We start from the raw sequence: 16,288 nt of genomic DNA on the forward strand, positions 1-16,288 counted from the left end.
CCATTAAGTATGGCTACTACTTTCAAGTCTGCACAAATTAACCACTCATGCTCTTTGTAACTTATGCGGTCTAGAATAAAAGCAAGGTTCTCATATGTCTCTCTTAAAATGACTGAGTAAGCAACTGGAACTGAAGGCATGGTGTTCCCAATGTGCAACAGAACTGCTTTTATGCTGTAAAGGGATCCATCTATGAATAGCCTCCACTCATTGGGTTCATAGGACAGCTCAAGGGCACTGAATAGGCCTCTGATATCATTACAATAAGTCAAGTTGTTTTCCAAAGTGAAGAAATCCTGTAGATTTGCAGAACGCTTCCTAAATACTGTAATTCGAGCTTCTTCATCCAACAGGTGCCATTGTTGCAAACGTGAGGCCAGGAGTTCACTCTGTTGCTTAGTAAGTGTTAGATCACGAACTAGATCATTGAGTTCTGGTTGGGTGATGAGGTGCGCTTTCTTGTCAGATTCGAGCTGTGTCGCATACGTTGCATCTTGAGATTCTGAATCGTCTGAGTTGCTCGTGTCATCGCTTTGCAGTTCAGAGGGCAACTGTGGTACAGGAATATCACTTGAACATCGAACTGGGCGAATAGCAGACTGAAGATCTGGATACATGATAGATTTCTTGCCTTTTGTGTTGCGACCTGCAAGGATTAATAGAATAAAATCAGACTAAAAATGGGTATTATTGGTTGTGATCACGTGCAAAAATAGTGGAAGTGCAACTTATTATGTATTTCGATCTTTTTTATTGATACATCTCTTGAAAATATATATAAAAACAGTAAAAAATAAACACTGAACACCCACCTTTAATATCCGTTAAGCAGAAGTAGCAATCTGTTGAGTGGTCCTTTGGCTCCCTCCAGACCATTGGTACGCCAAACATGAGGCCAGTCCCTTTGCCTTTCACCCAGGCAGAAAGGGAACTTGTACACCTGACACAACATATGTGAGGTGCCCAGCTTTTGTCCTGGTCACCCACTTTACATCCAAAGTACAGCTCATAAAGTTTCTTTGCACGTTGAGTCAACTGTCTCTTGTATTGCCTTAATGTAACTGATCCACATATATAACAAAACTTGTCTGGCGAATTCTTGCATTCTCTAGGCATCTTAACTCTGTATCCTGTTAAGAAAAAAAAAACACACAGCTATGTGAAAAATTATATAAATGGTATAAGCAACAAAAAATACCGTTCAGATAGACATTGCGGGCACTGCTATTTACGAAGAACTGGAGGGTCACAGAAAGAAACGGATGTTATATTCGTGATCTACGCAAAAAATAACTCTAGAAAAGGATAGTCTCATTTCCGTTTTTTTTTCATTGTTATACAGTGTAATCATCTCAAGTAGAACATTTCCCCTTGACTCGTCTCCACCCTTTACTGCCATCTCTTCCCAGCAGACTTCTTTGCAATTAAAGTCGCCCATCATAACTATCCTTCCTCCATCTTCCAATATCTTATTTAATGTTATCCTTGTGTCTTCTAACATACTTTTATGTTCACTCTCTTCCCACGAGGCTGATTTTGGAGGCACACAATTTATACTTTCTGCTCTTCTTGTCTCTGTCTTCCACTTCGATCATAATCATCTCTACTCTATTCTTTCCATATGTGACACTCCTCACATTTGTATCCTTCTTAGGAACATAACTCCACCCCCTTGTTTTGTCTCTGTTTCTAATCCAATAATTATATGCATCATGTCCTACACTGTTGGGTGGTAGTGGACCTTTTAATTTTGTTTCTACAATTCCCATTATGTCCGGTTCTTTTTCCTTCAGATAATAATTCAGTTCATTCAATCCTGTTATTAATCCATCTACATATGTGTAAGACACTCTTAATTTTCTGCTACTTCCATTGTATTTTCTGTTTCCCTTTTGTTTTTCTCTGTTATGACCCATTTCCTCACTCTCATATTTACTACTCTCCAATAGAACTCCTCTTTTTCTGACTCTGATCTCATCTTGTTTTTTTCTTTAGCTTCTTGTCTTTTTGTCTTCTCATCCTCTCTTTCCTCTTTATTCATTTCTCTTTTTACCCATACCTTTTTATAATGTTCACTGTCTGCTAGTTTCCCTGTTTTTACTAAGATATTCTCTGCTGTCTTTTATGACCTGAATTTAACCTTAATTGGTGTGGTCTTATCTGTACTATATTTCCCAAGCCTATACATTTCTTCAATTTGTTTCCTGATTTCAAGTTCATCTTCCTGAAGTAATTCTAATAAACTGTTTACTTTTTCTTTTTCCTCTTTGATTCTTGTGGTTCTATTTAGATTATACTTCTCTTCCATTCCTAATATAATTATTTCTTTTTATCTGCTACGTCTCTTACTATATTCTCCTTCTGTCTCATCACTTTAATAACTGTCTTCAGTTTGATCTTTCATCTGCTGTTTTACTATATCACTAAATGCAATTTTGCTGTTCTCTTGAATTTTTTCCAACCCTGTGCTTCTTTTGCTATGGACTCTTTTTCTTTAATTCCTCCATCTCATCTTTTACTTATTTTAACTGTCTTTTTAATCATTCTATTTCTTAAATTAGTTTTTGGTTCACCTTCTCTAGTTCTTCCAATTTTTCAACTCTGCGTGAGTTCACCAAACCTATCCTCCCAATGTTTGACAATTTTCTCAAGTTTTTCTTCTAGGCTTGCTAATCGGGGAGGGTTGGCTCCCCCCCCCCCATTAAAACCTTGGAAATTGTTATCTTCACCTTCCATTGTGCTGCTTTTATCTATATTTCTAATCTTTACATTTTTGTTAATCCCTTCTTTGTCACTAAATTCATCTGGCCTGCGTTTGTTTACATGGCATCTGCCTGCCTGGACCAAGTCCTCCCCTTCCTCATTCCCTTCCATTTCCCTCAGTAATCCCTCCCCTTCTCCTTTTTCATCACCTTCCCACTACATCACGAGCTTTCCCCTTCCCTATAAATACAACACAGGTATTTCCTTGTCGTGATCCTTGAAATTCTCGGATAACTCCGGAGTCCGAACTTCGCTGCCACTTTGACCGACGTGTATGTATTTGTAGTATACGGGGTTGAAGCTGTGCTCATTGTACTTCGTCTCTTTGCCTCCATTCATCAGACTTTGCCTTAAATTTGTTTATTTATGGTAGTAGCTTAATTTACATTTTTATCCAATTTTTTTCATAAGGACCTAAGAACCAACCTGGGAATTCAGACTGCCCCAATCGAAATCGAAGTAGGACCATAAAAGGGCTAAGGATAGCTACAATCAACATAAGTAACCTTAAAGGGAAAATGGAAGAAATTGTGGGTCTTATGAAGGAACGACACTGGGACTTGATTGGACTCAGTGAGACACGAATGAGAGGCGAGGATGTGAGGGCCATCCATGAGGACTACCTGCTTGTCCATAAAGGAGCTGAAGATGGGAAGTATGGCGTAGGGTTTATCATCTCTCCCCAGCTGGCCAACAGAGTGAAAAATGTGAGACCAGTTAGTAACTGTCTCATCGGACTGACTCTCCAGATGAATCATGGATATCTGGATATTATCCAGGTTTGCGCTCCGCAACAAAAAAGATCAAACAATGAGAAAGAAAAGTTCTATGAAACCCTACAAGATCTGGTCGACAGCATGCCGAATCGGGATAATCAGGTGATCATGGGAGACTTCAATGGACATATCGGACTAAGAACGTCACTTTTAAAAGATGTAATTGGACCTTTCTCAATTGGAGATGTGAACCCAAATGGTGTTTATTCTCACGGAGAAAGAATAACTGACTTCTGTGTCAGGAACGGATTATCCATCATGAACACATTCTTCCAGCACCGATCATCGCATAAATGGACTTGGTATAAACAGAGGCAAAAAAACCAAGAGTATTTGCAGAAATCCATGACAGACTTGGTGTTAGCAAGTAGAAAAAGCTTGATACACGACGTGAAGGCCATCCCCTCCATCTCCTTCGGCTCAGACCACCGTGTGGTTGTTGCTTTAGTAAACATCCGCTACACTCGAGTGAGACCATCAGTGAAGAGGAGAAGAGTAGCTGTGGAAAAGCTGAAGAAACCTGAAGCGAAAGAAAGAATGGCTGAGAACTTACGTACAAAGATAATGATCAACGAGGATGAAGAGGACGTTGAGAGGGCTTGGGAGTCAAGTAAGAAGGCAATACTGGAGTCCATAGAGGCTACAATTGGATTTACATATACTGGAGGCAAGAAGAAAAGAACACCTTTTTGGAACGAAGAAACACGGAAGGCAGTCATGGATAAAAATTATGCTTTCAGGGAATGGCTTAAGGAGAGGACAGAAGACAGTAGAAGAAACTATGTGCAGCTTAGGAATGTAGCAAAAAGAACGATGAGAAAAGTCATGAGGGAGACATGGAAAAGAATTGGCAGAGATCTGGAAGAGGACTTCCATGGAACAAAAAAGCTGCTGTATTCAATGGCAAAGGGATATAGAAAGGTCAACAAAGAGAAGAGCTTTTCACTAAAAGATGGCCAAGGCAACTTACTAACGAAACCAGAAGACGTTGATAGACGATGGAACGAGTATTTTGAGAGCCTGCTGAACACACCTGAAGAGGACTCTGGTATGGACACAAGTGACGATGAAGAGGAAAATCAGGTTGAGGACGGAGGTATTACAACGAATGAAATCATGGTAGCACTTGAGCACATGAAAAACAATAAGGCAGCCGGGGTTGACGAGATTCCTGCTGAAATATACAAATATGGAGGACAACACATCATCTCTTACCTGACATGGATTTACAACATGGCGTGGAAAACGAAGAAGATACCTAAGGAGTGGGGATCTGCTGTGATATACCCGGTACATAAGAAAGGAGATCGTACAAGTTGCAACAACTACCGGGCGATCTCTTTGCTACCACACGCTGGGAAGATATATGAGAGGATTCTTGAGAGGAGACTGAGGACCTATGTTGAGGAGAGACTTCACGAAGCACAACATAGTTTCCGCCCCAATCAAGGAACGACAGATCTCAGCTTCGCTTTGAAGATCCTGTTGGAAAAGTCGTGGGAATTCAACTATCCAAGATATCTAGCCTTCTTGGACCTGGGGAAGGCGTTTGACCAAGTGCCAAGGAAAGAGCTATGGAAGGCACTTCGACATGTTGAACATGGGATTCCGCGAACCCTGAGGAGAGCAATTTGCAGCCTATATGAATCGAACAAGACAACTGTACGATCCATCAGAGACACAGCTCTTTGTTTCAATGCTGGGTCAGGAGTGAGATCAGGATCAGTCGTTTCTCCCCTTCTCATCATACTTCTGATGTACCGCGTGATCAGTAGTGTAGAATACATTGAACCCACCAAGGGGCCGGGAGAGGCGGATAAGTTTGCCTATGCAAACGATGTTGGAATCGTAGAGGCTACTTCGGCATCGCTTGCAGTAACGGTTGATTTATGGAACCGGGTATTGCAAAACCATGGACTTAATATCAATCTGCAGGAGACGGAAGTAATGGTAGTCTCTCGACAAAACGAACTCCTTCAGGTAGAAGTTGACGGAATCACTTTGAAGCAGACTACGGCATGCAAATACCTGGGAGTGATGTATGATGACAAAGGAACCCACGAAGGGGCAGTACAAGACAGAATCCAGAAGTACACAGTAAATGTCAACTTCTTGTACTCCCTGCTAAAGGACAAGAACATCCCGGTTAAAGTCAAGACAACAATTTATAAGAGCATCCTCCGGCCCATACTGACCTATGGGTGTGAGGCATGGGTGCTGACAACAAAGACGACACTCCGAGTGCAAGCGGCAGAGATGCGAGTTCTGCGTATGATCCATGGAGTCTCAAAAAGCAACAGGCTGTGTAATGAGAACATCAGGAGAGAGCTGGGTGTGGAAAGCATAATTAGTTATATTGAAAGGGCCCAGCTGCAGTGGTATGGTCACATGATGAGGATGGAGGAACACAGGACACCTAGGAGGTGGTACCACTGGGTGCCCAACACAAGATGTCCCCCTGGAAGACCGAGGATGAGATGGGACGAAACCGTCGACAAAGCCCTCAGAAAGCATGGAACATCGCTCAACGACGTCTGTGCCCATGAGACGTTCCTTGACCGGGGGGAATGGATGAGACTGATCACCGACAGGCCATATGGCCTACCGGGGGGAGATGGGTGAGAAGGTGAAAAAAATATTTTTTCATTAGATGCGTGTGTAAGGATTCATGTTTGTGTTTCATTTACTACTGAGAGTTTGATCCTAAATTATATGTGTTCTGATTCTCTTTCATATTACTTGAATGTTTATGTTTTGTTACTGCCCACTGACGCCTGGCATAGAGATACCAGTACAGGTACTCCTCGTTTAACGACCTACTTGGTTAGCGACGACGCGGAGTTACGACAGGCTTTATGCAGACGTTTAACGTAAATCTCCCGAAGTTACGACGTCGTGTACGATAATTAAGTTGGCTGAGGCAAATTTGTATGATGTTATAATTGAACTTGTACGGTGGATATTAGCTGTGAGGTAAAGTGTTCTGAAACTTAGGTCTACATTACTATCCTGCAAGCTGCAAAAACTACCTGGGGTAGAGTATATACCGGTAGTGGTAAATTTTTAGTTTCGACCATGGGCGCAATATAGCAATAGAAAATAAATTAATTATTAATTTTGTAAATTATAATGTATCAAAGTAATATGCAATTTTGTGAGCGGAAAAAAAAGAACAAAGTCATGTCGGACGAATGGTACACCATGTTTGTTATGATAGATGCCGATGTCGAAGAAATAAAAGGATGATGAATTCGTCTAACCTAAACTAACCTGACCTGCAAATTAAATGTCATCCGGCTCGTCGTCGTGAGAGACGTTGGCAGACGACAAGATGGCGTCTTAATCCTATGCTACCGACTTCGTTCATTAGCATATTTTCTTGTAGCATGGTATTTTTACTTTCATTTCCGCCCACAAAATTGCATATTACGTTGATACATTTTAATTTACAAAATTAATAATTAATTTTCTATTGCTATATTGCGCCCATGGTCGAAACTAAAAAAATACCCCGGTATTCAATATGGAATGTCAGCATACGTGGATTTGGTCATATACGGTAATTTCAGGAACCTAACCACCGTAAATAAACAGTAAATAAAGCTTTAATATACTGTATAAAAGAGGGAAAATACACGAAAATAAAGATACATGTATTGCTGGACATTGTACATACAGTACATGTACGTATATGTATACACTTTCGCTTAACGACCAATTCGGTTAACGACGGCGCGCTGGTCCCAATTGTCGTCGTTAAACGAGGAGTGGCTGTACTTATGATTTTGAACCATGCCGGGCCCATGTAAACATGGTGAAGATTAAAGCTAAGAAACAAACTGCTTGTTTGGGAATTACCCCACCATAACAAGTGGCGACGAGGACAAAAAATTGGATAATGAATGCTATGGTTAAGTGGACATTGAAATTACATGACTGTATGTCTACAATACATTATTAGCCTCAGATTAGGCACCGGCTTTTGCATCGGCAGTGATTCCTAGTGTTTGCACAAAAAGACGTCTAACGATAGACAGATTGACAGATTTGAGCCAGATAGGATTTCACTAGACCTATGGTTGAGTCTTTTGGAAGCTCACTTCCAATATATAGGAATAACTGGCACCAGTGATGAAGATTTAGTGAAGAAGAAAAACTTATTATTAGTGTCTGTTGGAAGTGTTGTGTATGCAGAGTTGGGAAGGATCTGTGCTCCTGATCTCCCTCATACAAAATCATTTAGTGATTTAGTGAAAGCGTTAAAGCAGTACTATATAGTCACTCCATCCTACCATAGAAGTCTTGTAGCATTTCAACAAAGGAAAAAACGGCCAGGTGAAAGTTTGAATAATCTATATGCAGAGTTAAAGGTTCTGGCCAAAGACTGTAATTTCGCTGATCAGTTTGACAACCGTGTACGAGATCAGTTGTTCATGGCAGTGGACAATGAAACTTATTTCCCCAATCTAGTGGCAGAAAATTTCAAATTACAAACTTTGACTTCCCAGGATACTTTTGATAGAATATTAAATATGGAACAGGCATTTGTGGGTGAAAATAACAGTATAAGAGCAGTATCAGAGAGTCAAATTGAACTTCCGCTTTTCTCAACAGAAGAACTAGATTTAGCACTAAATCACATGAAACTTGTAAAGGCAGAAGGCCTTAACGGCCTTTGGACCAAAAACAAGAAGCTGGCCCCAAACTAAATGCAAACTAACCATAATAGAAGGGTAACTTGTAGATAGTACTTTCGTATATTACATCTTCAGACAAAATGAAAGAGATACAGATCTGTTTAAGTATAAGTATCAGATAGCAACAGCAGGAGGTGAGGGGGAGGCAATACAGAGTGGAGGGGAGACCTGACCTTCATCATCGACCTGAAAACAAAATGGTTTAATCTGGCGGAAACATCTTGGTCACCATTTGGGTTACCAATTTATCACATTTTGAATGATGAATTTTGTTTCATGCCCTCACCCCCCAAAAAAAGATAAATAGATAAATAGAGCTAAAGTAAAACTAAACTAAGCTAAGTTAAAATGAAATGAAATAATGTAGAATATTACACAGCAAAATAGAATAGTATAGAATATATATGATAGCAGTAAACAAGATAAAATAAAAATGCTGGATAACTTTACTTAAACTCCTTGTACACAAGTTAAATTCTCCAAAATGTATGTGATCTTATCTGGTAAATGCTATGAATATTCATGCCTAAATAAATTTAATGCTCTTATTCTATGAATCTGATAAATTGCAGAATAAGAAACAAATTTTGTCTTTTGGAGGAAAGAATAGAATAAAAAGTCTGAGCATCTTAGCACTTGTTAAATTCTTCAATATGTAAACTGTTCGGTGATCTCATCTATAATATTCAAGATCAACACTATTAAATTCTGCTTTATGATATATATGAAAACCCAAGAGAATTATAAATCAAAGAATGAAATTCAGGACACAACTTTCCAAGCTAAATTGTTTTTATCAACTATTATAATCAGTAATTATGTCAACATTTCCAGACTGCAACCTGATTTGACCTTTGTTTCTAATTGTGTATCATTAGATTTGAAAATGAATGCCGACCAGATGATATCATAATACTACAATAACTGACTTATCATAAAGAAAATAGTTATAATGAACACAAAAATGAACATAGAATGTGGGCTAATGGAATGTAGCACACCTTTCAGCTCTTATTCTTATAACCCTCTCATTACTCTGTCATCTGCCTGGTTCAAGATCATGAGGGATCTAGCTGTGGGATGTGTACTGTTCTATTATAACTGCCACAATATATCTTAGAAAGGGATTGAACAAAAATAATTTTCATTATGATATTATTAAGAGAGTTTGATATCTATGTCGAATTTACTACTTTTGCTGGGTGAGCAGTGAGCAGTGCACACCTAACACATGCAGAATATGCCCATGATTAGCACCCTCACTTCCATCTGCAGATCCAGCCTGGAAGGGTTGGTACTCTGTTTCCATACCAAGTCCAAGATCTCTTTTTTTTCAAATTCAGTTATCTTTATTCCACTTTTTCACACAAGAAAAGCTGGCAACTGGTGAATGTTCTCCTATAAGCTGGTTGTGTATAAACAGACCAACGTTTGTCCTTAGAGAGGTGTTTGATAGGGCCTGAACACTGTTGCTGACTGCTGTGAGCCTGTGGGTTCTCAGTCAATGAAAAATGAGTCAGTAATTGTTTCAGTTCTTGTATTTGGAACAAATCTCTTTTAAGTCTTATATCTATTGACACATGAGAATGTGTGGAATGATAAAGATGATAAGACTGGCATTATAATGTTGGTACAAGAATGAAATAGTATGAACTACCCTGTACATTTCCCTCTTCTAGGTTGCTTTGTTATTACTAAGACACATCCTTGTTATTTCTAAGACACATTAAGTTAGATAACTCAAGTTTATTGATCCACTGCTTTATGAATTATTATCTTAAGGAATCCCATCTCATGACATGGCAGTTTCAATGTACATTTACCAGGCAGAGGTTCCTCTGAACTTAATGAAAATGTCTGGTGTTAGCAGGAAAAAAATATTCAGTTACTGTAAATTGGTCTTTTGTTCCCAGAAAAGGTTAGCTGATTAATTTAACTGAGGTAGTTTAAACCCATTATTGGGCAGAGGTTCCTCTGAGTTGAATGAAATATCATACAAAAAAAAAAAAAAAAAAAAAAAAGTTCATATATGTTTTCCCCTATAGATATAAATGTATCATATATAAATGTTTACAAAAATTCAGTACTTAATCACTCTACACATCACCTCGCCTTCCACAGCCATCAGCTACTACGGCAACGCAGGGGATGGTGTGACCCATGCTGATGAAGAAACACTCCAACGTATTGATGAGGCTTACAACACTCTACTTAGCAGCAAGTCTAGGTCTCTGTTGAAGAAGTATTTGACAAGAGACGTGTATGACAAGATCAAGGACCGTGTGACACCAAATGGTGCCTCTCTTCTTGACGTGATCAACTCTGGAGTTGAAAATGTGGATTCAAACATTGGCATCTATGCTCCAGATGCTGAATCGTACAGTATTTTTAGTGAACTTTTTGATCCTGTCATTGATGAATATCATGGTGGGTTTAGCCCTAATTCCTGTCATCCTGGATTGAACTTTGGGCATGCTAATAGTCTTGGAGACCTGAACAGCAAAGGTGACTTCGTAGTGTCAACACGTGTGCGCTGTGCCAGATCTATTGAAGGCTATCCTTTCAATCCTCTCCTTACTAATGAACACTATGCTGAACTTGAGCAGGATATTGCAAGGGCATTAGAAAGTCTTGATCAGGATCTCAGTGGTCAATACACAACAGTCAATAGATTGAGTCCCAAAGACCAAGATGATTTGCTGGAGAGACATCTACTGTTTAAACAGGGAGATCGTTTCTTACAAGCAGCAGGAGCTTGTCGATATTGGCCTGATGGCCGAGGAATATTCTTAAATGATGATTCAACTCTTGTGGTATGGGTCAATGAGGAGGATCACATGCGTATTATATCTATGCAATCAGGGGGAGACTTGGGAGCCGTTTATGAAAGATTCACTCGGGCTGTGACCTTGTTAGGACAGAAATTGCCATTCAGTTCATCTCAACGCTTTGGATTCTTAACCTTCTGTCCAACAAACCTGGGTACTGCCATCAGAGCTTCAGTACACATCCGTCTACCAAACCTTGGAGAGGACAGGCGCATACTTGAGGATACTGCTGACAGGTTCAATCTGCAGGTACGCGGAACATCTGGTGAGCACTCGGAAGCCAAGGATTTTGTGTTTGACATATCGAACCGCAGACGCTTGGGTTTAACAGAAATTGAAGCTTTGCAAGAAATGTACGATGGAGTGCAAGAGATCATCAATATGGAGATTCAGATGAGTGAAGGTAGAAGAAAATGATGTATCTGCCAGCCTGCTACTGCACCTAAATGATTATGTAGTACAGTATTATGCATGCTCATAGCAACCTGACCCAGGTTGGGAAGCAAGGGCTTTGCATGGACACCATCAAGAGCACTTTTAACATATGAACACTCAACATGCTCAGCAACAATATATCTTATGACATGCAAGTAGTAACTATTAGCATTTTTATAAATCAAATCTAAGGGAGCATGCTGTATTCATATTCCACATACATCAGAATATCCTTAAGATCAAATAAATGATGTGTGATAGGAACTATATGAACTACATATGTATTTGAATTGCTTCCATATTGTTATCACTGTCACACATTTTACTGATCACAAAAGAAGGGTTTAATCTGACCAAGTACAAGTTACAGAAGAAAGGATTACATCGTTATATTTATGATAAAATTGTATTCTAGTACATCAATGTAATGTATCCTCCATGCTATCCATCTTTCCCTCCATCTCTCTGTTTCTCTCCATCCCTTCACCCTCTTCCTCTCTGTCTCTTCTTTGAGTACATATCAGTCATTTGTCTCTGTTGGCCTGTCTACCTGATTGTCTCTTTATTCCTCTCTTTTATGTTTATTTTGATGTATTATCTAATCTTGTCAGGTGTGCTAGTATAGTCTGTTTATCAAGTTCACTTGGGTTAAATTTGCACTAAAGTGTTTTACAGAGAAAATTGGTATCACCTTTCTATTTTTGAGAAGAGACATTTTATTTTCTTCAGTGTGTGTGTGTGTATGTGGTGTGGCTATAGGATTATTTTTGTCAGAGGCACACATTAATGGCAATTTATGAACCAGTATTTTTTCCTCCTGCATGGTTCTATTTCATATAATATATATATATATGGGGGGATGGAGAGGGGGGGTCGCCAATTTAATGAAGCGGCCTTGCTGTGGATGTGCTGTGTCTTGCGACACTGCTTCTGACCCAGGGCAGTGGACAAGGTGCAGGGATGACCTGTCATTCAGGAGGTGCTAAGATAAAGAGGGAAGGTGGAGGGGTGTGGAATGTATTCAGGGATGGAATGGGTGGGAATGATTTTATGCCTTTCTTTTTGGCTACCCCCCTTGTAAGGGGGAGAAAGCCTTGGTATATGTATGTATGTATATATATATACCTAGTTGTAAATATATATATATATGTATATATATATATTTATATATGTATATATATATATATGTATATATATATATTTATATATGTGTACATATATATATATATGTATATGAATTTTATATGAAATAGAACCATGCAGGAAATATATATATATATATATATTGAAGTGCATAAGACAGAATGAGTGGAAGGGTGGTGAGGTAAACACCAGGAACCATTGTAGTTTTATTGCTAACGTTTCGTCCTGAAAGGACTTCCTCAGAGTGTACACAAACAAATCATTGACAGCTTATATACTCCCGGCTTACCCTGTTCGTCTTCGCTCCTCATGCACCTCTGTTCGGCATCATGGCCAGCTTGGTTCTTCGTGATGCCGAACAGAGGTGCATGAGGAGCGAAGATGAATGGGGAGGAACGGGGTAAGCTGGGAGTATATAAGCTGTCAATGATTTGTTTGTGTACACTCTGAGGAAGTCCTGGTGTTTACCTCACCACCCTTCCACTCATATATATATATATATATATGTATATATATATTATATACATATAATCATCTATGGAAGAACTCTCCTCTAGGAGGGGTTTGTCATCCATCTTTGAATATGGACTTTGTAACTTCTACAGGTTTGGGAGGATGGGGTAAGTCTTTACTGGACAGATGAAGCTATGCTACTCTTCATATTTCACATACTGTATTACCCACCAGGGAATTGTTGGAATATGGTAACAGTGAGGTTTCATTCTTTTACTCAGGTTGTTTTTAGAAAGTCAGTTAGTGGGAGACGTAAAGCTAATGACAAAAATTGCATCAGGTTTCTCTGACTTGAAAGCTACAGCCCCACAGCAGCCAGTAATTGTTTGTAGACCTTCCTATAAAAGGCACTTTAGACTGTTGTCAGTGTTGTGCAAGAGTGGGTCTTTTTTCTGCCACCAGCTAGCAAGAAAAGAAATAAAGAGGCCACCAGTTGTGGGTTCTCTTGTAAGAAGTAGGAGGACCTACTCTGGAGATCAAGTGCCCTATGGGGCAAAAATATTGATTGGTTTTGAAGAAGAATCAGCCATCAGTTTTCTCTAGTCTATCTTCTAGGAGACACATGGGCCCCAGAAAACAGGTCACATCCATCAGATTAGTCCATGTCATTCAGTGAAGAATGTTGGTCTTTGGAATGAGTGTAAAGGCAGGATAATTTAAGACACGTCTTTTTATGGTTGCATTTAGGGCAATAGGTTTCTCTTACCAGGGTGATTCTGCATTGGTATTGTTTTAGTGTGGAGTGATCGATACAAAAGTATGCCAGTGTAATTCTTGCTTGTCTTTGGAGTGATTTATTTTATTGGGTTGATTTCTGGATGAGTTTGGTGAAATATAGAATTTGGTGGTCTTCTGGAATGTCTGCTTTGTGGTCAGGGTGTGTATCTATTTTTGTATAAATGCATTATGGGTTTAATGAAAACAGGTTATTGCAAATGTTTGAGTAGAATACTGTTGGAGTTGTTATTGTGTTGCACTTCGTGGCCTGTATTTGTGTGATTAAATGTGAGTCAATCAAGGTTGTTCCAGGACTCTTGTAGTAAACCCATGGCTCCCAAGTAATCGGTGACAGTCACTGAATCTACATGGAAGAAACATTATGCTGCCATCTGGGCAAGGCTAGAGTAGGGCATTGTAGGATGTGCTCTATGTCCTCTGTGTGGCAATTCTATCTGGGGCAATTTGCTTCTCAAACGAATGCAGGAAAGAAAAGCAAAACCATAATTTGATTTTGATATGTTGAAGATAAAAGATACACGAGAAAATTATTAAAGAAAGCGTTGCAAAATCAAACTGAGATCATGGCAGACAATATTGAGGACCACAGGAATACAGTTTTGGCGACTCTTCATAAATCTTCAAATAACAACATACCAATGTACCTATCATTGAAGGGAAAATTTTGACACAATAATAGTTGAATTAAGGAAAAAAAGACCTCTTGGATAAAAGGAGAACAAAATCAAAGCAATTGCAATATGATCTGGTCAGTGCAGAAGTGCAGCAGAAATGTGAGGAGACTAAAGAATAATGTCAGGAAAAATGCAGAGAAGTTGAAAGTCTTAGACTGATTGCTAAATAAAACAAATCTCCTCTTTTGCCAACATACATTAAAAAAGCTGACTGACTGCATGAACCGGAAAAATGGTTGGAACTATGGGAGAAATATACGGAGCTTGTAAAGGCACTAAATTTAGAAATATAGGTAAGAACAGCACAATAGAAAGTGAAGATGATAATTTCCATGGATTTAATGAGGGAGGGGATGCCAACCTTCCCTGATTAGTAAGTCTAGAGGAAAAACTAGAGAAAATGAACAAACAGTGGGAGGTTAGGTTCAGCCAACTTACACGGATTACACAAAGAGTTGATAAATTGGAAGAACTAAAGAAGAACCAAAACCTAAATAAAGAAATAGAAGAATTAAAAAGACAGTTAAAAGAAGTAAAATATGAGAATGAGGAATTAAAGAAGAATAATAAAGAGAATAAAGAGTCCATAGCAAAAGAGGTACAGGGTTGGAGAAAAGTCCAAGAGAACAACAAAATTGAATTTAGAGATATAGTGACACAACAGATGAAAGAACAAACTAAGGACACAGTTATTAAAGTGATGAGAGAGAAGGAGAATATAGTAAGAGACTTAGCGGACAAAAAGAAATGTATAATTATATTAGGGATGGAAGAGAAGCATAATCCAAATAGGACTACAAGAGTAAAAGAGGAGAAGGAAAAGGTAAACAAGATATTAGAAGTAGTTCAAGAGGAACAAGAAACAGGGAAAGAAACTGAAGAAATATAAAGGATAGGGAAACACAATATAGATAAGACCAGACCAATTAAGGTTAAATTCAGGTCACAAACGACAGCAGAGAACATCTTATCAAAAACAGGGAAACTGGGAAAAAGTGATCAGTATAAACAGGTAATGGATAAAAAGAGAAATGAATAAAAAGGAAATAGAGGATGAGAAAACAAAAAGACTAGAAGCTAAGAAAAAAAAAAAAAAAAAAGAACAGAGTCAGACAAAGAAAAATTCTATTGGATAGTGGATATGAAAGTGAGGAAATGGTTCATAGCAGAGAAAAATGGAAGGGAAACAGACAACACGATGAAAGTAACAGAAAACCAAGTTTCTTACACAAATATAGATGGATTAATAACAGGATTGAACGAACTGAATGATTATCTGAAGGAAAAAGAACCGGACATAATGGGAATTGTAGAGACAAAATCGAAAGGTCCACTACCACCCAACAGCTTAGGACATGATGCATATAATTACTGGATTGAAACACAGAGGTAAAATAAGGTGGTGGAGTTATGTTTCTGACTAAGAAGGATATAAATGTGAGGAATGTCACATATGGAGAGAATAGAGTAGAGATGATTATGATGGAAGTGGAGGACAGGGATGTGAAGAACAGGAAGATTGTGGTAAATTATGTGCCTCCTAAAATGGCTTCATGGGAAGAGAGAACACAAAAATAGTTAGAAGACACAAGGATAACACTAAATAAGATAATGGAAGATGGAGGAAGAATAGTTATAATGGGTGACTTTAACTGTAAAGAAATCTGCTGGGAAGTGTTGGTACAACAAAAGATATAGGGAGTTAAAAGACAAAAGGGATG

The 16,288-nt window shown here is 38.7% G+C and overlaps 1 protein-coding gene across 1 annotated transcript in view; it reads left to right on the forward strand.

Annotated features, from left to right (window-relative positions):
* The window catches only part of LOC143018957 (uncharacterized), a 194,824-nt gene extending 182,291 nt beyond the window's left edge, over nucleotides 1-12,533 (forward strand). Inside the window, exon 20 of the mRNA XM_076174588.1 lies at nucleotides 10,358-12,533. Within this exon, the coding sequence (XP_076030703.1) occupies nucleotides 10,358-11,481 (1,124 nt within the window). The 3' untranslated portion in view covers nucleotides 11,482-12,533. The remainder of the gene's footprint in view (nucleotides 1-10,357) is intronic.
* Nucleotides 12,534-16,288: the final 3,755 nt, after the last annotated feature.

Source organism: Oratosquilla oratoria, chromosome 36 (assembly GCF_046742065.1).
Source record: "Oratosquilla oratoria isolate Oo_2021 chromosome 36, ASM4674206v1, whole genome shotgun sequence".
Taxonomy (NCBI): domain Eukaryota; kingdom Metazoa; phylum Arthropoda; class Malacostraca; order Stomatopoda; family Squillidae; genus Oratosquilla; species Oratosquilla oratoria.